Genomic DNA, 23635 nt, shown 5'->3' with positions numbered 1-23635 from the left:
CAGGCTTAGCGGCCATGGCTCACGGGCCCAGCCGCTCCGCGGCATGTGGGATCTTCCCAGACCGGGGCACGAACCCGTGTCCCCTGCATCGGCAGGCGGACTCTCAACCACTGCGCCACCAGGGAGGCCCCTCTGCTCATATTTTTGAGACATATTATTTCATATTTAATTTTGGGAGTCTCTGTCATTTGTGTTATTCATGTGTTATTAAAGCAGAGTGGCTAAGCATCGGTTTGGAAATAAAAGTTTAAAACTTGCTGTGTTGCTGAAGCATTGCATAAATGAAGGACGAAACTTAGAGTTTGGATTTTGAATTTCTCAGTTCTGTAAAATGAGAATAATAGAACATGTCATTCACCGTAGAACTGTTTAAATAATTACCAGAAATAATGCTGCTGTACCTGGCATTAGGCATAGGAGTGCTTTATACTATACCACTGTCACCAATAATTTTTTTTTTTTTTTGGCGCATTGTGGCTTGTGGGGTATTAGTTCCCTGACCAGGGATTGAACCTGGGCCCACAACAGTGAAAGCACAGAGTCCTAACCACTGGACCACCAGGGAATTCCCCTCACCAATAATTTTCCATGATGATTATCATTCCAAAAAATTCGAACTGACCGAAATGATGTTTGTTATTTGCTTAATTCATCTTAGCAAGGCATCTATCCCTTGCCTTCCTAATAACCACGCTTACCTACTGCTTCTTGTATTGGAAAAGGAAAGCTAGAAAGGTCAAGAGAAGTTTCCTGAGGCCTGCTGTTTATTTCTCTTTGGACTCATTCTGATTCCCTTTAAGCTCTGGGCGTGAGATCTGATTTCCATGGTTAGTCTGCTCCGACAGACATTACCCCTAGTTTGTGAAACTGTCTCATTTTTCAAGAGACGCACTAACTATGATTGCATACAGGGTAAATTACAAATGCATGCCCACTGTCTAATAAAACCTGCAAAGTTACTTTTTCTGGAAAACAGATTAAAGTGTATGATATTTTCCTACCAATGAGGAGGATTCAAGGGTCTATTATAGCATAGACTAGGGTAATTCTGTCCACTACTGGCTGTTATGTAATTTAGGTGCCATTTCAATGAGATTATTCAATAGTATAGAAGTAATACCAAGTATTCAAACCTGAGCTAAGTATTTCTCCGTTTTTATCATTACAAGATTCAGAGTCACTGGGGGAATTGAAAATTGGGACTGATGAGGGAGAGTAGAGTAAGAATGGAATAAAACTGAATAAAGCTCAGTTGAGGCTCTCCCATTGCTCCAGTGAGCATACTGCTGGGATCTGGTTTTGTTTTGTTTTGTTTTACTTTTTTGGCTGATAGCATTTAGGGGACTGAGGTGAGAGCCTGCCATGGCAGGAGTTCACAGGAGGTTCCAAATATTGTACCTCTGAAGCTGCTGATTGCCAGGTGGGATGAAGGTGAAGGGAGGGAGGGTGGTGAGTGACATCCATTAAATCAGCAGTAGAGGCGACTTAAATAACTCCCTTCCCTGAATAGCTGCAAAAGCTTTTAAATCTGGTTAATTGTTTTTACCTTTCTATAGAGTTAGAATTACAAGGCAGCTATCCTAAGTGCTATCCAACATGTTCACCTTTCTTGATACTGTATTGACTTTGAAAGGAGAACAGACTTTACTTAAACCTCTCCGGACGTGATTTTACCAACTCTTTTCATGGTGGGATACTCAATAACTTTTACAAGGCCAAAACTTCTGGAAATAAAAACGAGTGTTTGAATTTTAGTAAAATTGGCCAACATATCAGCTTTAGAGGGCCAGAATCTCACATTTATGGATTAGTTAAATCACCACCCTACTCTCCAGTTGATTATTAAATTTTCAACACGATTCTATCCCTGTTGAAAAATAAAGACAATGTCTTGGATGTTAAATGAAAGCTCACAGTCAAATCCAATGGGTATAGGTATTTGGCATATTCTGTCGGTATCTGGGTTGAGATACTTTTATTCAGTCTGCTGTGGGTTAAAGAACATGGTGGGGAACCAGGAGTCTCAGGACCTATTTCTGTTCTTGGCTCTGCCCCGCCTTACTGGGTAACATGAGGCCAATCATGTTTGTGTGGTTATATTTCCTTTGTACAGAGTGCAGTTAATAACCTATCTTCTTATCCACCTGCTAGAGATGCTCTAAGGATTCTTGGATAACACCAGAAAAATACTTTGATATTTGCAGTAAGCCATTGACGAATTACTTAATTTCTGAATCTCAGTTTTTCATACAAAGAAACAGCATTGGTGCTTCCTTATCTCCTAGTCTTGCTAGGGATATAAGGAAACTAATTTGAAATCCCCAGAATGAACCCTGTAAATTTAAGATGTTTTCTTCCTTGGTTATATTCCTTGCAGGTGATTTATCTTTGTGCTTAACCCTTTCTCACCAGTGCTTGCTGTGACTGCAGAATGCTTTCAGACTAAAGCTAGTACTGATAACTGGTGATTAACAAATTAGTTGGTTAATATCTATGTTAACTCTTCTTACTAACTCTGATGGACAGTGCTTTTATTAACTTTTTCTTTAAGCTTATCAAAATGGTAACCAACAGTTGCAGATATATAAGCTTTAATATGTTGCTTTTTCAGGCTCATATGTATCATTAAAAGTGATAATATATTCCAATTAGGGACATAATTAATGTGCGGTCAAATAAACCAGTCATTAATTAAGGACACAAGGTTGTTTGATGTGATAATTTAGAGAGTGTATCATGTAGGTGGGTGAGTTTACATGGGAAACCAAGGTATGTATCTCCCATAGAGTGACATTAAGTTGAGACCTAAAGGGTGAAGAGGGTTAGCTAGGTCAGGAATGAGGGAAGCCTCCCAGGCAGGGTGTGTGAAGGCCCAGTGGTGAGAAAGAGGTAGACCTGTTTGAGAAGTGAAAATAAAGCCCATGTGGCTAGACTACATGAATAGGGAGAGAGTGGCCTGAAGTGGATGGAACCCAGATAATTCATGGCCTTTTATACTATGCTAAGGATTTAGGATTTTATTGAGGGTGCACTGGGGAGCCACTGCAGAGGGTTGTAAGCAGGGAAGTGACAAGACAAAATTTGCATTTTAAAAAATATCTCTTTGGCTCATGGGTGGAGAGAGCTTCCCAACAGGGCAAAGATAAAAGTGGAGACACTGTTGCTAAGATTCAGCTGAGAGATGATTTTGGGTTAGAGTAGAGGGACAAAAAGATGGGTTGAATTGCCAGGACTTGCTGATGGACAGATGGGTGGGTGGGGGTGATTGCTTCTGGATTTGTGCTATGAGCAATTTGGGAGACTTATGTGCCATTTGTACGATGGGGAACACTGGAGGAATAGTAGTGGAGGATGGTAGGCATTCAGCTTTTTGAGTCTGAGGCCCCTGTGAGACATCCAAGTAGAACTCTAAAGCAGGCACTTGGCTACACAACTGGAGCTAAAAAGAAAGGGCAGGGATGGAGATGTAAGTTTTGGAATCCCAGGGAGATAGCTAGCATTTCAAGCCGTAGGAATGGATGACATTACCAAGGGGAGAGAATAGAATGAGAAGAGGACTGGGTGGGCTCTGCTCTGCCAACCTTTGGAGACTGAGAAGGAGCAATCATAGAAGCTGGAGGGTAACCAAGAAAAGTGTGTGTCTGAGGCCAAGAGAAGAGCATTTTCAGCAAGGAGCCAGTGACCGACAGTGCTGAGTGCTGCCTGGAGTCAAGTAGATGAGGAGCGAAAAGTAACCAGTGGCTTTGGCAGAAAAAAGTGCTTGGTGGCTTTTGTTAGCAATCTGGGTGGCATGGTTAGTAAAGAGTCAAATCGGAGTAGACTGAAGAGTGCCCAAAGAGAAAGCTATCCTCATAAGAAGTGGCGAAGGGGGCTTCCCTGGTGGCGCAGTGGTTGAGAGTCCGCCTGCCGATGCAGGGGACACGGGTTTGTGCCCCGGTCCGGGAAGATCCCACATGCCGCGGAGTGGGTGGGCCCGTGAGCCATGGCCGCTGAGCCTGCGCGTCCAGAGCCTGTGCTCCGCAACGGGAGAGGCCACAACAGTGAGAGACCCGCGTACCGCAAAAAAAAAAAAAAAAAAAAAAAAGTGGCGAAGGGACCTGGAGAAATAGTAGAAAACTTTTGGCCTTTCCCCTATGTGCTCCATTACACTTAACCAATTAGAATACTTAGAATTCTTGTAGAATTTTTAGAGCTAGAAAGGATTTTAGAGAAAATGTAGCTCAACGTTCTCACCTTACACATGGAGAGATGAGCCTTGGAGAAGGTAAAGTGATTTGCTTGCAGTAACGCTGATGGTAATTGGGAAGAACTAGTACAAGGAAGGCAAGCTTCTTGACTTTCCTAGGGCAGTACTCATTCCAAAAAAGTGTGCTTGAAGTCTGGTTCCTCTGGAGCGGGAAAGGAATTTAGAAAAGGAGATGGATGAGAGCTTAAAGAAGCGCCTGGAAGAATAGGGGGTAGAAAGAACTAACTGGAGAAGAATAAAAGGTGTTGGGAGAGCTTATGAAAAGGTGAGAGAGAAAGAAGGCAGAAGCCTGGCTGGCCTCATTGTTTGCATGACCGCAGATGCTCGTGGGAGGACAGATGTCAGAGCCAGAACGTCTTCATGTTCTGGGGCCGTTTATGGTTACTAAGGGCTGTGGATTTAAACTTGTCATTCTCTGGTTATAAGACAGAAACATTTTCAAGAATTCCTGAGCCCTTTTTGTCTTCTAGGTAGTTGCTAACTTGAAAGGCCTAATCGATTACCTTTTCCCTCCTTGACTGTATTTTGCAGACAATGGAAAATGGGGGGTAGTGTCGGGGACTGGTACCATGGTAGTAGGAAAGTAGGAAAGGAAACCTTATATAACCAGGAGCACCAAGAGTCCCGGCCTCTATGTCATTAATTATTTGGCTTTAGTTGGTTCATTGGTACATGAAGAGGTTTAATCAGGTGATCTTTAAGGTCATTTCAACTCTAAAAGTATGATTATGAGCTGCAGTGTCAGTGAATGTTGTCCTCTATTCTGGGTGCATGTGGAAAACCATAGTCATGAAGATTCTGGGATTGGGCTTAACTAGGCTCGTTTAAGTCTCTCGAAGCACTTTCCCTAGTTCTTGGTCATTGTTTTAGCCCCATGGCATTATCCACATCTCATTTACCTATGTACAGGTATGTGAGAGGAAGGAATTATGTGAACTAATATTAGTGATACCTGATTAGCCGTGAGTGCATTGACTATATGGTGGATTATCTGTCTATAGCGACTAAAGACCACTCTTCCTATTGCCCAGCCAGGGCTTAGGCCAGTGCTAAAAGGGAAGCCAGAATAGAGTCGGAGATGAACAATGTGGTTAGAATGAGAGTGTGAATGTGTGCATTTATGTGTCTGTCTAAGCTGCCTCTCTGGCTGCAATTGCAAATCCGGTTATCAATGACCATTGGATTAGCCATTGTTTTCTCTCTTCCAGTCCCACTTGCCATTCAGTTGTGCAAATGGTGACCACAAGAGAGATAATGGAAACTGTCATTTCTCTGTGTTTGGCTCACAGGTGGATTTTGTCTGACTGCATGTATACTGCACATTAAAATGCTCCAGCTCTTTCGGGGTTCTGGGATGTCAGGATGAGTCAAGGTTTCACCTCTTCCTATTGGGTGGCTCCTCTTGGCTCTTAGCCCTGCCCTGCCTGGCTCTGGCCTTCCCAGGCCTTTTGGCTCCACTCTCCTCTGTGCTGTCAAGTAAAAGGACAACAGACCTGAGCCCTGGGGGTCGGCACTCACGGCATGAAAGCTCTGGGGGAGACCCTCCCAGAGCAGGGTGGACATGGCACGGCATTTGTTCCTGGGCCGGGTGAGGGAAGATTGAGGTTATGGAAGGTATTGCCTCTGCTGCACAGTTAAGCTCTGCATAATGACTAAAAAACAGCTGAGGGACGAGTTAGACTTGATCTAAAGTTGGCTATTTTGTCCTGCGCAGAATGAGTGTTCCGGAGTGCCTTAGCTGGAGGGCAGAGAGTGTTCACAAGTTATTATCCGGGCTCAAGGGGAGTGGGAAGGAGGAGAAATAGTACTTTGTTTCTTCCCCTTTGGAAATAGGAGGGAGATATAAGAACAACACTTACCTTTGTGCACCAGACACATTGGAAAAGACACTTTATTGACACTATTGGATTCGGATTGTCCTTAAAAATGCCTAACTATCTCTATACATAGAGATTATATATATATATAATAGAACATAATATAATATATATATAAATCTCAATATAAATGTATAGCCGTAGGTATAAATATAGGTATTTTATATCTACAGATATGAATATAAAAGAGGTTTTGCTAGAGCAAAGTTAAAATTACTTTGGAGAAGCAGCTTTTTATTGATTGTGGAGCACTTCAGGAGCTGCAGTTTATAAATGATATAAGGTGATTTTTAGTCCTGTTTATTCATCAAGGTAGGTTCCTATACTGCCTTCAAGAGGTTGTTCTGGCCTAGATATCTTCAAATAATGAATGACCACTGAGTATAATAAGGTTGCATTTCTTTAAAAAAATACTCACTAATTCAGACTTCACACAGTGCTGGTTAGTTTAGCTTCTGTTATCAGCTATTAGTAATGGAAGCTGTAATGGAAACTTAACCTCAGTGTGTGGTCATAGGGTCCTCACCTTTACCTAAACACTGTGATTAGGACTGTTTTGCTAAAAATGAGCACTTATAAGGCAGGTGCAGAAGTTTCCTGAGCTTTAGCTTGTCCTTTAGGATGAGAATTTAGCTAAGTCACCATAAGCTCATCTCCTGTTTGAGACCTTTTCCTTGTGCTGTTTGTTCTTGCCTAGAGATTGTTATCATCATCGTGATTATCAGCATCAAATATTAAATATTAAAAGTACTGTGCTCAGTAAACACCAGGTAACAAGCTAAGATTTCTTATCAGTCTTGCTTGGGGGAGCCCCAAGTTGCCTTAAGGATTTCTGGGAGGCTTTCAGTGAACAAAATTCCCATGCAGTTCAGTGGGAAGAAAAGTATTTCCCTGTTTTTCATCACTTTTACTATTTATTTACTTGCATGCCTGCTCCTAAGTGTAATTGGTAGCATTAATAATAAAATAGATTACTAATCAGCATTCAAAATGGTCTATAAATAGATTACGTATGTAGCATGCAATTACCTATTAATAAACACATGCATTATTATTTTTTTTTCTATGTGAAAAGTTGCCCCTATCCAAAATACAGAAATAAAAATCATCTGTTGTCCTGAGTAGTGGTGTCAGTTTGAAGTGTGGACCCTCATGCAAACATCTAACCAAGGGCTGACTTACCCTCTGTTCACTGCAAAATTACATCATGCCTTTCAAAGTGAGTTTTCTTTTCATGAACCGGTATTTATGCTCAAGTAAATTAGCAGTGTTGCTATGATTATTTCTTAATAGAACTGGTTATGGACACTCTTATGGGTTTGTGAGTAATACACTAGCAATTCATTTATTAAAGTATTTAGGATTAGACATACTGATCTATTTCTTATTATATAAAGTGCCAAACACACAACGTCTGTGGCATCTGGACTTGATACTGTGACTCTGTTTAAGGTTTCTTATGCATGTACTTCTAAAAAACCTTCATGATTCGTTTTGGTCCAAGAAGTAAAGTCTTCACAACATCTTTTTAATAATCTATCACTCATCCAGGGTCTTTGCCTCCTCTTCCAACAGTGTTCTTTTCATAATTGAAAAGAAATAATACATATCTCTTAAATTTGCCTCCCTCCCCTATATCCCCCTCGGCAATAGCTACAACGTGTTTTAGGCGTCTTGGCATAAGACCAGGTTACTTTATTTTTTTAATTATCATTATTTTATCTTCTTCTCTTTTTTTTTTAACATCTTTATTGGAGTATAATTGCTTTACAGTGGTGTGTTAGTTTCTGCTTTATAATAAAGTGAATCAGCTATACATATACACATATCCTCATATCTCTTCCCTCTTGCGTCTCCCTCCCTCCCACCCTCCCTATCCCACCGCTCTAGGTTGTCACAAAGCACCGAGCTGATCTCCCTGTGCTATGCGGCTGCTTCCCACTAGCTATCTATTTTATGTTTGGTAGTGTATATATGTCCATGCCACTCTCTCACTTTGTCCCAGCTTACCCTTCCCCCTCCCCGTGTCCTGAAGTCTGTTCTCTAGTAGGTCTGCATCTTTATTTCATTTTTTTTTTTTTTTTAGATTCCATATATATGTGTTAGCATACCGTATTTGTTTTTTACTTCACTCTGTATGACATACTCTAGGTCCATCCACCTCACTACAAATAACTCAATTTTGTTCTTTAGATAAGCCAAAGAAGGCAGAATTTAATTTATATTTGGGGAATATTGCTGATTAGTTCTGAAAGAATGATGTAAAGTGCCAAGTGTCATGGAATCTTTGCTTCGAACTGGAGAGAACAGAAATTCCATTGGTTATAGAAAGAGCAACAATGTGGATAAAAATCAAATTGGGAACATCCCTCAGTATTAGAGAAGTTCTGTAGGAGGCTGGGGGTGGCTGTGATGGAAGGTAGATTTCTGGGCAGAGATTTAGGCCTATAGATTTAACTGTAGCTAAAGGATCACCAGAGGACAAGTAGAATCTTTGCCTAGAAATCTACCTTCCCTCACAGCCACCCCCAGCCATCTACAGCTTCTACCCCCAGTACTGACATCTCAGGTCTTAAAAAATATTTACATACTGCTTTATTCCAAAAAGGTTTAATGTGAAGGGAAAATAACGGGTAAAAAGTTGGAATAGCAAGGTTCATGTTTAAAATTCACGTCACGAAACTCTGTCTACCTACTACCGGTTGGCCCGAGATTTGTCTCTTCTATTTCTAGCAGTCAGCATGAGGAAGGAAACACAGTCAATTATAAGGTAGTGTAAATATAGTGTACATTACAAAAAAAAAAAACCCACCCTAAAAACAAACAAAGCACCACCAAAGCAGTAATGAAGCACTCACTCTTCTTGATGTTGAGACCTGAGAGATATTTCTCCTGTGGGATTTTATGGGTTAGCTGGTGACAATATCCTTGACTTCCCTGAACCTTGGTTTCTTTGCCTGTACAATGGGGATAATGACAGTATTTAATTCGTGCAGTTGTGAGGATTGCATGAGGTAATAGAAGTAGGAGACCTAGCCAGAACCTGGCATATTTGTAAGAATTCCATAAATGGCTGCTATCATCTGTATGTATAAACACAGCACCATGTTTCCTAAAGGAGCTAATGATCTATCCTGCATAGAGAGGCATATGTTGTTAACCACTCAGTCCACTGCAAAAATTTTAGTTTGGCTCATTTGATGGGTTTGATTCTACAAAGTCCTAAATCATCATTGGTAGGGAAGTGGGTATATGTGAAAGCCTCTTTAACATGAATGGCTACAGAGTTACTAGCTGTAAAAGTTCTCTGGTGGCCTGAAATCATGATAGCAGCTCTCAGTGCTGTTAGTTTAGAAATATTTTAGGAATTGGGAGAAGTGGACATGATAACATGGCAGGACTTCTGCTTTCACCTGAGGTGGAGCACGTGAGGATGGAAGAAACAGGGATCACCTAGTGATGATTTCTGATGGTCAGAGATAACCAGGAAAGCCATGTTTTCTTCCCAGTAGTACTGGCTGTGGATGGATTGTGAGATATTCCCAAGACATTTAGAGTTTGTTGGGAACTTGCACCATCTGTCAGAGAAAGGCATGCGGGGTATTTATTTGAACACATGTTACTGAGGCCACTGCCAAATCAAGGACTGAATGCCCTTTGACTCACACCTAAGTGAACACTGTCAAATGTAGATTCCAGTAGTTTTACTTTACAAAATTTTGAGTAGCAAGAATGTAACCTTTATTTTAATAACATTTAAAACAATCACCATTTCCTTTTGAATTCTACCTATTAAAATTTTTTTTTTGCTCCTTCTTCTTTTTACATTATCTTTGGAAGAAGTTTTTACTGACATTTCTACCAGAGAATTTTTTTTCTTTTGCGCCTAAAATTCACTCATAAATTAAGCAGGTAATCGTCCCTGATTCTCTGAGCATCTTACTGTTTTGTAGACTCTTGCTGAATTAGAAATCTTGTCTATCAAGTTTCTCCTTTGCATTTTACATGTAAAATAATACTACACCTTCCACCGCTTGGTGTCATTTGGGGAGTTGTAATTTTAAAAATAGCCATCAATCTTCATGGCCTATCTCTGAGACAGGTAAAGATATTTTAATGAAAATAAATATTGAGATCACCTATGATATTCTTATCAACAACAGCATTTTTTTTTAAAATCAGTAATGCTGCTTCTATTGACTCTAAAGACAGGTATTTTGTGGAGGTGCTAAGAATGCTTTCATTCCAGCTTATTTTATTTCTGGTATTTTTGGTACTTAGCACATACAGCTTATGAACGATTTGGTCATCATTTTGAGAAAGCATGCCTTTCCCCCAGTCACCAAAGTGAGGCTGCCTTCCTCTCTTCTGGTGGGCAAAGAAGCTGAAATGAAAAGAGGTTGAGAAGTAATTGATGAAACACAAACACTGTCTCTGAGGTCCTAAAGGCTTGTTTAACCTCAGGACCCTGTTCCTTTTCCTTTATCTGAACAAAGACAGAAAAGGAAAATGTAGTTACCAGTAATGTACGAGAGGAAAAGGAAAATGCTTTGCATTTTGAATTGCTCAGCTCAGTGCCCTGGTTTCGTTTGGCAGCTCTTGGAAGGCGAGAGCTTCCTCACCCAAGGCGTGAGCTTCCTCACCCAAGGCGTATTCTATTTTACTGTGCTGTAAGGATCCCCCCCAAAATTCATAGCCGTGTGGTTACCAGAGAATTGTAGCTTCCCAGAGGCCATCACTGAGAGTATAAAAATACGCCTAAGAGGGCTTCCCTGGTGGCGCAGTGGTTGAGAGTCCACCTGCCGATGCAGGGGACACGGGTTCATGCCCTGGTCCGGGAAGATCCCACATGCCGCAGAGCGGCTGGGCCCGTGAGCCATAGCTGTTGAGGCTGCGCGTCCGGAGCCTGTGCTCTGCGACGGGAGAGGCCACAACAGTGAGAGGCCCATGTACCGCAAAAAAAAAAAAAAAAGCCTAAGAGTGTTAGTAAGGGATAGGAGTGGGAACAGGGAACAGAGAGTGACTGCAGATGAGCATGAGGGATCTTTTTGGATTGGTCAACAGGTTCTGAAATTGGATTATGGTGATGCTTGCCCAGCGCTGTAAATATACTAAAAGTCATTGAATATGAACCCTTAAAATGAGTGAACTTTATGGTATGTGAAGAATTATACCTTAATAAAGCTGATAAAAATGTCTGAAATAGGGGCTGTCTTTTTTTTTTTTTTTTTTTTTTTTGCTGTACGCTGGCCTCTCCCTGTTGTGGCCTCTCCCGTTGCGGAGCACGGGCTCTGGACGCGCAGGCCCAGCGGCCATGGCTCACGGGCTCAGCCGCTCCACAGTATGTAGGATCTTCCCGGACTGGGGCACGAACCCGTGTCCACTGCATCGGCAGGTGGACTCTCAACCACTGCGCCACCAGGGAAGCCCCGGGCTGTCTTAAAAGGAACCATATTCACTGTTGGTACCTGGGCTTCATGGTGCAGCATCGTGTCTGAAACTTCCCCACCTGTGGGAAAGTCGGCGGGGTTGGGGGAGCATCTGAGGGAGGGGCAGGAGGAGATGGGGATAAGCTGAATCTTATTCCTAAGACAGGGAGGAGGCCTGTGATCATGATGCGTATACAGTGGTACCATTTTTATGGTGATGACGACTCCGGTTAGGTTTCTGAAGGTAAGGTACCTTTCTCTCCTGGGCTTTGAAAACTCACCTTCTGAATCGTCCCAACTCTTTTGTTGGGTTGACAACAACACTTTATAGCCAGAAATCTTACCTTAAAATCTTATCAGCCCATGTAAACTGTCTTTTAAATGATTTATCAAATATACTATGCAGATTTGTGTAAATACATTAAAAAAATCTTTCTATGTAACATCAATTTGACTCATGTTGCTTAGCCACTACATTTTTTTTTATTGCTTGGTTACCATTTTTTAATAAGAAAATATGTTTTTGAACATCTTTTTGGAGTATAATTCTTTACAATGGTGTGTTAGTTTCTGCTGTATAACAAAATAAGAAAATGTTTAATGTGACAGGTTAAAAAAATTTTTTTCAACCTCTTAGTTTTTTTCATGATGTTTTCCTATTTCTTGAACGAAGGCAATCAAGCTTTCAGAGTCTGATTTACTGAAGAAATTGGTTGGCTTTGCTTACATATATTGTGTGACTTGAGATAAAGCTGCAGGACTCCCTCAGTAACTGGAGGGCAGGAAACAATTGACACTGTTTCTTAATTCACATTGTTTCTGAGACATTTCCTACTTCCTAGTATAATATAGCTTTCCCATGAGAACAATTTGCTTGTAAATGGTTAGACATGATAAATTTCTCATTGGCACACATTCTGTGAGGGGAATTTCACTGTGCTTTTTAGTAGTTGAGTTGGCGTGTGTGTCTGTGTGCATATCTGTGTGTGTGCTGGGGGCTGGTGCTTCATGTTTTATGTAGATGCCTCCAACTTCATTCCAAGTATGAGATATTTTCTTTTGAATGCTTACCCATTAACCTAGGGTTCTGCATTCCTTGGTTGGAACCTCTTTCTTGATATAATTGTTTTAATCCTTCCAGTTTAAGGGAACAACCCTGTGGATTATGGTGTTTTTAGATATGCCTGATGAGTTACCGTGGAAAGGAATTCACAGCATTTACATCAGACATTTGCATGTATGTGTATTGCATGTGGGTGTGTGATATTGTCTGCAGCACTGTAAAGTGGTCATCAAGGAATAATGCCAGAATGGGAAAGGAAATCCGTAGATTATCTCATCTTTTTTGCAATTCAAAAAAAAAAGTAGTTTTCACATTACTTCCGAAATGGTGGTTCCCGCATTCAGAAGTTAGACCGTATATAAAGTGAAAGTAAAAGTTTTCCGATTAAAAAAAAAACGTAGAACTTTGAGTTCCCTTTTTTTTTCTGTCTTATCAGATTTTGTAAAAATAATACCACTTGTCAGTTTTGCAGCTCCTTCCATCTAGAGAACTAAAAGCATTTCACAATCTTTTTTCCTCATGCCCTTCTCTTCAAGGCAATCTTTACTGGGCTGGGTTTATTTTTATCACTGCAACAACCAGTTTTTAGAAACTTTTGCAAACGAAAAAAGAAAAATGAGAATGGCACTGTAGCCGACATTCATTTTAGCTGTTTCCTAGTGTGAACATTTGAGTATTTCTAAAATTTTCTCTCCAAGTATGTCTTATTTTTTCTTAGTTTGTCCCAGTTCTAAGTCTCTATTCTGCTGATTGGGTAAAAAAAGTTTTAGTGTAAAACCTTATACCCCGCAGAATGACCTCTTGACCTTTGAGTTAGATCTCCCCCCTACCCCCGCCCCCCCTACAGTTCCAAGAGCTCCTTTTTCATCACTGTGTTCAGTATAATCACAGATTCCAGGAAAGTTAGCACTGGAAGGGCCTCTAGGGATTACCCAATTTAAGCCTCTCTTTATATAAATGATGAGATTGAGGCCTGGAATGGCTAAGGGACAGGCTCAAGGTCAGATAGCTCATTGATGGCAGAGGTATGACCAGAATCAAGGATTCCTGATTTCCGGTTCAGTATTCTTTGACTTTCCTAAACAAAGAGGTCTCTCTGGATAGAATTAGAGCACACCATCACTGAATCCTAGTGCCAACCAACAGGTTGATTTACAGTCTAGCGCAATGAAAATTGGGAGAAGATTTTATTTTTCCAGTTTATTTGTCAAATATGGAATGGTAGTGTTGAATTCATAGACATTTTTTTCTGACCTGTGGGTCTTGTGCAATTTCTGTGCAGCGGAGACTGTGATTTGAAATGACTGGTGATTTGTGTACCTTCCTCAGGCCACCACACCATCTACATCGGGGTCCATGTGCCAAAGAGCTACAGGAGAAGGAGACGTCACAAGAGAAAGGCAGGGCACAGAGAAAAGAAGGAAAAGGAGAGAATCTCTGAGAACTACTCTGACAAGTCCGATGTGGAGAACGTGGATGAGTCCAGTAGCAGCATCCTAAAGCCTCTCAGTGAGTACTCCCTGGGTGTGGGTGCCTCTCTCTGCTCCACTCCCGCAGCCTGGGGAAAGACACGTGTCAAGATCTTGTGGCTAACAGGGAGGGACGCAGCGATACTGGAGTGGTGGCCTCTAAAGCGTAATGTCTCTGGAGAGACTTTTCTTGTCCCAGCAGGTTGGTCTAGGAGGAGATCTGGTAAAATTATGAGCTGGTCAGAAAAGATGTGACAGAGTTTAGGCGTGGTTGTGTGTTTTGACTAGGGAAGGAGGACAGAATGTTATAGATGGTATTTAACTGCAGTTATCAACAGTAACTGGGAGATTCTTCAAGAAATTTTTGGATTGTTCCTGCTTAGCAATAGGTTGTATTAAGATAGTAGGTCAAGATGAGAAATATATATATATATATATATGACATTTATAGGAATATAGGTGACATTTAGCCAGGTTGATTTAAAAAGGAATAGTGGGAAAGCATCCTGAAAATCAGAGAAGGATATAGAGTGACACAGCTCTTGAAAGGTTGAACCTATTAGATATCATACTTTGGATAGAGGTGTTATTAGGAACAGAATAGCAGGAGGTCAAAGCACATCCTTGGATTCAAGCGCTAGGGTGGATGTGTGTTTAGGTGTAGGTGTCTCTTGCTTTGGTTCCTTTTGATATGGAGAACGTTTGGCTATCTGGGCAGCTTTGTGGCTGAAGGGAACATGAATATATGCTGTAGAAGGGAGAAGCAGTAGAAACATATGCCAATTTGGGAAGATTCCCCAACAGGAGTTACATAGTGACAGCTTTTCATGTTGGCAGAGCTCTCAGCACAGTTCTTCCTCTCTTTGCTACACTTGCAGAAGTCTGGAACCTGCAATAGAACGCTTTATTATGGGTGGTGGAGATAAAGATCCAGTTCAGTCTTTGCAGGTGATGAGAGGCCAAATTAGAATTAACAGCTCAGGTGTGTTGAAAAGTGAATTTACAGAGTTAAATTAAAGAGGGTGTGAAGTGTGGTGTGGATCTGTGAATTTTTTTTTATAGTCTCTCTCCTGGAGCTGAACAGGTGGCTTAGCAGCTAGAGAGGTACTTATGCTGAGAGGAGCCATCAGGTGGACCACCAAATTGAAGAGGAAAGTTTTGAGGACAGTTTGGAGATGTTCCACTATATTATAATTTTAAAGTGTTGGAATAAATTTAAGACTTAGATGGGACCAGAGGGCAGGAGGCAAGAGTTCTGTGCTCTTCACTGGAATGTTGGGGGAGAGCCTTTCTGAAAGGAACTGTTCATATGTTGACTAAAAAAATGGGGTCTGTTTCAAGCAAACTCCTTGAAATGCAGCCAAAAAAGTTCACAGTTAATAGTCTGGAGGAACAAAAGATAACATCCCTTTCCAAATAAATTACTACTATTTATCTCCATTTGCTATCTGTTTTGGCAAGGCCTAAGCCAGAATCAGAGGTGCGTCTCCACTGTGTGTGTGTGTGTGCGTGTGTGATCTGTCTCTCTGTCTCTCTCTGTCTCCCTCTCTCTCTCTCATAATCTCTCATTCTGCAATTTAAGAACAAGAGTGCATCATCACTATAAATACTAAAAAGGAAAGAGATGCTCACCTACACAAATGGGCCAAGGGATTTTGAGATGATAATTATGTAATAGCTTTTTAGGAAGGGCAGTGGAAACAATGCCAGTAATACTCAAGTAGGTAATAGTGAATAAACAGGTCAGAAAGGTACTGAGACTGAACCTGTCTCTCCCATGGGGGTCCTGTGGCTTTCTGTGGCATTTGGGGGACCAGTTTGAGTACAACATGTAAAATAAGGAAGGCAGTTCATTCTCTTTACCCTCAGAGGTCTCCTCCCTGGGGAGTACTGGATTGGGTTGTATACTTGGTTTCTGAAGCGATCCTATGGAGACATCATTGTTAAGGACAATGATAATAAAAAAATGATTTATAAATTTGTATTTTATAGTTGTTACTTTCTGCTAGTCACTAAGTTATGCTGTCATATGCCTGTGACATATTTGACATGAGGCATCCAATTTGACATGAAGATCCTCTTAGAAATTACTGTATTTTCTCCACTGCTTATCATGGAGACTAACGAGATTGGTCGCTGGTTTATCTGGTGCAATTCTATTTAAGATTGTTGCACTCAGATATGGAAAGACATTTAAATCTGTGATTTGGGGGAAGCTACAGGGCTCTGACACCAACATGAAGATAAAATTCTTATGGGAAAACTCACTGAAATACCTGCCATTACTGTCTGTCAGGAACAGCCCCACCCAGTTTATGTTGTTCTTGGGTTTTTGAGTTAACTTATGTTTACAGACATACCAGGTCCTCTAGACTAGATTCTTGCAAGGGCCTGGCGTTGTAGCAGGTCATGCTTGTAACTTCTGAAGAAGCCCCACATGGAAATAGAGTAACTTGATGAGAATCATCTCTGATTTTTTTTCCTTGCTGTCACCTCCATATGCAATCCATCAATGACTTCTGTTGGTTCTACTTCTAAAATATGTCTGAATCTGTCTACTCTTTTTTGGTTTGGCTGCCACATTGTGGTCCAGGGAATCCTTATTTCTTGCTTAAGGCAACTGCAACAGACTCCGCCTTTCAAGTCTCTTCCCACACAGTGGCAGCAGTGATCATCATGAAGTTTAAATTGGGTCATGCCGTTCACTCCTTAGAATGAAATCTCGGTTGGGCGTTAGGGCCCACTGTGTCTCACCAGAGTCCTTTGTGTTATTTGCTCCTTGTTCACTTTAATTCAGCCACGGTGATTTTTTTCAGTGGTGCCCAAACCTTTTCTGCCTTAGGACCTTTGCTCATGCAATCCCTTCTTTCTGGAATGGTCACTCATTCTGGCCCCGGTTAGCTTTTCTCTCCCTTTATGTTCCAGCTTTAAAGTTTGGTCTCTTCAGAGAGACCTTTTCCTACTGCTCACTCTGACGTAGGTTCTCCAGTGTTAGCCCCCCTCACTTCTTATCTCTTTCCTTCATAATACATGTTTCACTTTGGGACTTTGTTAGCCTACAGTTTTGTCTTGTGCTGATGGTACATCGTAAGCTCCCTGAGAGCTAGGATCAGGTTTGTTTTGTTCACCTATGTTATCTCTGGCACCTAGTACAGTGTCTGGTACATAGTATATATGTGCCTAATAAATGCTTATTGAAGAGCAGTTGATTACTACAGCGGAAGACATTGCTTCTGTTGGTCTGTTTCCCACATTATAGGTAAAGATCCAGTTGATTTTCTGGTTTTTAATCCTCACACATGATCTTTTATATTTCCCTGCTCTGCCTTTTTCTCTTGCCATTTCAATCTGGTCCTAACTTTTAATTATGCTACTTTGGGAAGTGCCTCATTATTTTAACTATTGCTAAAGTGGTACTTTGGTCTGGGTACACGACTCCTGAGTGTGTTGAGTTGCTCGTCACCCACAGGTGATGGAAGAGATTGATCCACAGAGCACATGGATTCATCCCATACATTTAAAAATGCTTACTATTCCGGGGCTTCCCTGGTGGCGCAGTGGTTGAGAGTCCGCCTGCCGATGCAGGGGACACGGGTTCGTGCCTTGGTCCGGGAAGATCCCACATGCTGCGGAGCAGCTGGGCCCATGAGCCATGGCCACTGAGCCTGTGCGTCCGGAGCCTGTGCCCCGCAACGGGAGAGGCCACAGCAGTGAGAGGCCCATGTACTGCAAAAAAAAAAGAAAAAAAAAATGCTTACTCTTCCGGACGAGAATGGCAGCTCAGCTTCAGAAGCCATATTAAGGAGGCACAGAATGAATAGTAAAGGACATTTATAACAAGACGTAAGCCAAATATCCTCCAGTATTTAGGCACATTAGGAAGATGACATAATTAACGGGTTCATTTAACTTATAACACAGATGCTTTTTTCTCTTCTCTGTGGCTCTGGTCTCAAGACAGGGCTTCTAAAGAGTGGAAGCACATTTTGAATCTCATGCATCTGGAGCTTTGAGGAGGAGGCTAGCCACCCTCCTTTCCCCTCCGAGCTCAGTGGCAGCTCTGAGTCCTCACACAGCTGCTCTTCTCAGTGTGGTGTCTGAGCTGGTGTCTCAGCTTGGGACACAGAGAAGAAAGCACATGTGAGAAGTGTGGCATGAGCAATGGGGAGAGAGGCTGGGGGAGACAAGTGAAATGGAAGAGCAGGCAGGAGGAGAGACAAGGGAACGAGGAGGTGGTGTGTGGAGTAGGTGGTGGAGAGAAAAGCTAGATTGTGCTCTTCCTTAAAAATAATCCTTTCGCCTCCCCCACCATACACTTTTTTTCCCCCTAAGTTAGCAGCTGCCATCCTCTGAGGGTTGCCCATTCTGGGTGGGAAGGTGGTCCTGGATGAGCTAGGCTCTGCAAACACAGTGCAGAGACCTTCCATCGATGGTTCTCACCTCTGTGCTTTGCGTTTTGTTAGTGCCCTGGGATGCTTATGGGGGAATCACAGGCTGCTCTGTGACTGCAGAGACTCTGAAGATGTGTAGAATGTTGGGAAACAGAGCTACAAGCAGAACATCCTGTTCAGCATAGTGGTCTGATGTGTAGTATATCTCTTGACAAGCTTGCACATGCATCGGCGCTGGGCGGTGCTAACTGCCTCGCACACCTATGTCTTGCCCGTGGTGGAATCTGGTCGCTGGGTATGCGCACACAGACACTCATTCAGTCTTGTGGTATTCTTTCTTAGCTCTTTGGATGTGTACCAGAACTGATGCATTTATGCTAGTGAACATTGTTCTGTGAGCCTGGAACAATGGATGCCCATTGGTGATCCGGTTATAGTCAGGAAACTGAAGCAGAGAAATGGGCAGCTGCTTTTGTTCGGTGCTTCCGGGGAAATGAACAGAGTACCTTTTCATAAGAGCCAAGATTATTTGGGGTTTTGTCATTTGACTTCCCCTTTTCCCAGCGCACACACACTGCTGCGCCCTCCCCACACCTGACCTCATTCTTCTGGGTGCATTCCTACTTTTTCTTGATTCTTAAATGTTTTTAGGCAAGACCCTTAATGCTGATATCACAAAGTAAGATTTTAAAAATTTTCTGTGTGCCATTTGTGTATCCCCCAAATGAAGCAGTATGTAGGAGAGAAGGGAGTCTTCGGAATGTATGTGAAAGGAGGTAGATTCTGTCCCTGTTAGGAAACAAAACACAAAAGAAATATACCATCTTTTTCATCCTCTTCTCTATCTTTCATCTTATGTACGTAGGAGGAAGTACTTTAGGTCTGAAACAAAGGCTTTTGGTATTTAAAAGTAATTGAAAACTTAAAGTTTGCCTTTTCAGAAGGGCCACTTGTGATGGAATTTTACTGGAAAGGTAGTGTATCATATCAGTTAGGAGCACATATTCAAGCCACACAGAGTTCGAATCCCAGCTCATACCAGCAGCGTGGCCTTGGCAAGATAGTTAAGCTCTCTGTGCTGTTTCCTCTCCTGTAAAAAGGGAATAACGACAGAGGTTACTTCATAGTGCTCTGAGTATTAAATGGGAAGTGTATCTGGTTAGCAATTATTATTTTGGGTTATTCTGAACATTTTCTTCAAGCTCATCTTTTCCCATCCATTGTACACAGGTAATGCCAAAGCTTCAGACTAAAACTTTGCAGAGATTAATTCCCTGTGAACATTAATCACTGCTTTTTAAGCTCTTATGGCCTTTTCTACTATAAAATCCCACTAGTTCTTCCTTTGCTTTGGCTGTCAGCTTGGCTCCTGGCTCCCAAAGGCATCTTTGGGAGAGCTAAGTCTCTTAACTTGCCAGTGGTACAGGCTGGATGCTGGCTGGCAGGTGAAAGGACCAAGGAAATAAGACTTTCACGGGGCAGAGGTGATACCTATTGTGCTGTGCCTTTGTGTAACATAGGGCCACTAGCAAGTGACTCTGCTTACCAAATGTGCCCTTGACTTCAGTCAACAGTTGGAATTCCCACTTCTGGGCCCCAGCAAGCAAATGGGCTGTTCCTTCTTTCCTGAAAAGGATCTCTTTCTGGCTCTTTCTTTGTGTTTCTCAGTGAAATTAATCTGGTTAAGAAGGGCAGTTGGGTGGGACGCATCAGCAACTCAAAGGCAGTGCTGTGCAGAGAGGAAAAATGTTTGGCATACTTCTGTTTTTGGTGGCACAAAGCTGGCTCAACAATGTTGTGTTTTGTGTGGTACAAATAATTGCTGTTTATTCCTCTGTGATGCTGACGAGTACAGGAGCACTGTGTCTTAGCTCTTCTCTCTTCTCCAGTTGGTTAACTATATAAACCTCTTAGGGAGCCTTGCATTTTGGAAACGCAGTTCTCTTGAAATCACCTTGAAGTGGCCTCCAAGTGGCAGTCCTTTACACTATGGAAGAGTGTCATTTCTCGCTGCCTCTGCCTATTCTATTACAATAGTTATTTCATTTTATCATGCTGTGAGATGTTATGAATAGTGCATTTACGTGTGTCATGGGAGAGTTGATGTTGCTGCTATTTATAGTGACTCATGAGTTCAAGAGGCCTCAGAGGGTTCCACTGTGCTCCAGGTGCTGGGGTACTCAGGGCTAAAAAGAGACTGTGACTTGAGATGGAAAATGGGGGAAAACTAGAGCTGTATATGGAATTTAAGATGTGAAGTATACTCCAGAGAAGCGAAGGGGGTGTAAATGACTATCTGTCACAGGTATTACTTCCTCAGCAGAAGGCAGGACTCATCCTGTGGTTTGGGTTCAAGGATAAGATTGGAAGCTTGGGGGTGTGAGTGTATTTGTGAGTATGTGTGTGAGAATGTGTGTGATTGGAATGCACTGAAAAAATGAAAGATACTGGTAGGGATCTTCTTGAAATGGTATTCTGTTCAGGAAATTTCTCATATCAGAAAAAAAAAAAGATTCTTAAAGGACTATATGGGTTCTTAATACCAGGGATTTAGATTCAGGGCTTTATGGGTTTGAACTGTTGATGCAGAAGTTGGGATGTGGGACCATGGGGGACCATGGGTATATTCTATAAATAAATTCTCTGGAATTCTTCCATGACCACAATCTGGAAGCAGGAATGTTGGGTTCTTTTAATAACTTTCCCATGGATGGGGAGTGTTGCTTGACTTTTCATCACATTTCTATAGAGGTGTTGTGAGCACGGAGTCCCCATCATCCTCTTACCTGTATAATCAAAATCTCAGTAATCCTTGATTCTTCCCTATTCTTTTTCTCCCATAATCAGCCACTCACTGAGTCCTATTGGTTTTTCCTTCTAAGTATCTCTTGTGTCTGCCCTTTCCTTTGAATTCCTAAGGCATTATCTTCTTATTTGGATTTTCTGCCTTTAGTGTCTAACTTGAAATACAAGGGAGTTATTTCTTTTTTTAATTAAAAAAAATTTTTTTATTGGGGTATAGCTGTTTCACAATGTTGTATTAGTTTCTACTGTACAGTGAAGTGGATTTCCCTGTGCTATACAGCAGGTTCTTCTTAGTTATCTACTGTATACATATTAGAGTATATATGTCAATCCCAATCTCCCAATTCATCCCCCCCTCACCACCCCACTTTCCCCCTGGGTATCCATATGTTTGTTCTCTACATCTCTGTCTCTGTTTCTGCCTTGCAAACCGGTTCATCTGTACCATATTTCTAGATTCCACATATACGTGTTAATTTACGATATTTGTTTTTCTTTCTGGCTTACTTCACTCTGTATGACAGTCTCTAGGTCCATCCACGTCTCTACAAATGACCCAATTTCATTCATTTTTATGGCTGAGTAATATTCTATTGTATATATGTACCACATCTTCTTTATCCATTTGTCTGTCGATGGACATTTAGGTTGCTTCCATGACCTGGCTATTGTAAATAGCGCTGCAGTGAACATTGGGGTGCTGTGTCTTTTTGAATTATGTTTTTCTCAGGGTATATGCCCAGTAGTGGGATTGCTGGGTCATATGGTAATTCTATTTTTAGTGTTTAAAGGAACCTCCGTACTGTCAAAATGCACTGTTCTTTTTTTGGGGGGTGTCACATGGCATGTGGGATCTTAGTTCCCCAACCAGGGATTGAGCCCATGCCCCCTGCAGTGGAAGCACAGAGTTGCAACCCCTGGACTGCCAGGGAATTCCCTAGAAGGGAGTTATTTCTGACAAGGCTTCCAGGTATCTCGCAACCCCTGGACTGCCAGGGAATTCCCTAGGAGGGAGTTATTTCTGACAAGGCTTCCAGGTATCTAAAAAGTCCCTTCCATCTAGTCTCTCTTTAAATAAACAAACAATAATGGTAATAAAAAAAAACCTTCTAATGCTTCTCATTACTGAAAGCAGGTTCCTCACTTGGGGTCCATAGACATTTAAAAAGAAATTGAGAATGTAATGGAGTTTCCTCTACTTTTTTCAATAGTTTAATGAAAATTATAGGTTTCTTCTGTTTCAGCAAGGCCTTAAAGAGAGCATTTACACCCACGCATAATGACTTTCCCAGTTTTTGAACTCCTGTGGCAAGTATTTTACAAGTACATTACATATTCTGGTACTTAGGCCTGTGATGCTTCAAGTGTTGACTTGACCTCTTTCATTCAGCTGTGTGTCGTCTCTCCAGCCATATCATTAGAGCCTCACGGGCAGGAGCAATATTTCGTACTTATTTTGAGTCATGTTCTGAAATAGCATATCCTTTGAGTGGATGCACAAATAAAATGTCTAGAAATTACCAGTTAGTTTAAAATATTCTGCTGTGTCTGAGAAATAAAAACTGAAGAGGAAAGGTTATGTAATTATTTAGTATTAACAACGACCTTAGTTAAAAAAAAATACTATCCCCCCCACCTAAATCTTATTGAAATATGATTAAAATAGAAATCACCAGAGTTGTGTAAGAGGCTGAGTTGAATAATGGTGAAATGAAAAGAGAGAAAAGTAATTTTTCTCATGCTATATAGTTCTACAGCTTTGTTTTGCAATGATTAATTAGCACGTAAATAAAATAGAAATTGTTCATGTTTTCGAAACAGAAATAAAAGTGCTACCCTGCACGTACTTTTTCTCATGAGAAAGTATTAAAATGTGTGAAGATACGCATGTCAATGCAAGAATGCAAAATATTATTTTAGATGACATTTCACTAAAGAACCATATTAACATGTTGAATTGGAGTAAGCTTGCCTCTGCCTGACTGTTTGTGGTTCATATTCCACTGTGCTGAGTGAGGATAGTGTATAAAAGAGGTTACTTATGATAGTGAGATTTGTTAATCACTTGATGTCACCAAGGCTGTTTGTGGAGTGTCTTACATAGAGAATTTTAAGAATTGTTATGTATGTTTATTATGGATAAACAGAGTAGTCCATGTTGCTGCAGAGATGAACTTAGGTGACCTTTGTACATCCTTCTCAGAATTATGATGTAATGTTTTTGAAACAAGAGCATCCCTGAAATTTTTTATTCTTCTGCTATTTGCCAATTAAGCAGAATTCCATTTTTTTAAAAAGCAGGATTTACTCAATACCCTTAGAAGCCACTTCTGGTAGCTGTTTTACTGTGATCCA

The 23635-nt window shown here is 41.3% G+C and overlaps 1 protein-coding gene across 4 annotated transcripts in view; it reads left to right on the top strand.

The window, feature by feature from the left end:
- The window catches only part of SLC4A4 (solute carrier family 4 member 4), a 401333-nt gene that overhangs the window by 104550 nt on the left and 273148 nt on the right, over positions 1 to 23635 (top strand). For all 4 annotated transcript variants that reach the window (XM_029234897.1, XM_029234898.1, XM_029234895.1 and 1 more), the window contains exon 3: positions 13945 to 14124. In XM_029234897.1, coding sequence (XP_029090730.1) covers positions 13945 to 14124 — 180 coding nt within the window. The remainder of the gene's footprint in view (positions 1 to 13944; positions 14125 to 23635) is intronic.

Source organism: Monodon monoceros, unplaced genomic scaffold (genome assembly GCF_005190385.1).
Source record: "Monodon monoceros isolate NGI ecotype Baffin Bay Population unplaced genomic scaffold, NGI_Narwhal_1 Super_Scaffold_20, whole genome shotgun sequence".
NCBI lineage: Eukaryota > Metazoa > Chordata > Mammalia > Artiodactyla > Monodontidae > Monodon > Monodon monoceros.
The sequence above is the reverse complement of the archived record's forward strand: the minus strand, read 5'-3'. Positions and strand labels throughout refer to the sequence as shown.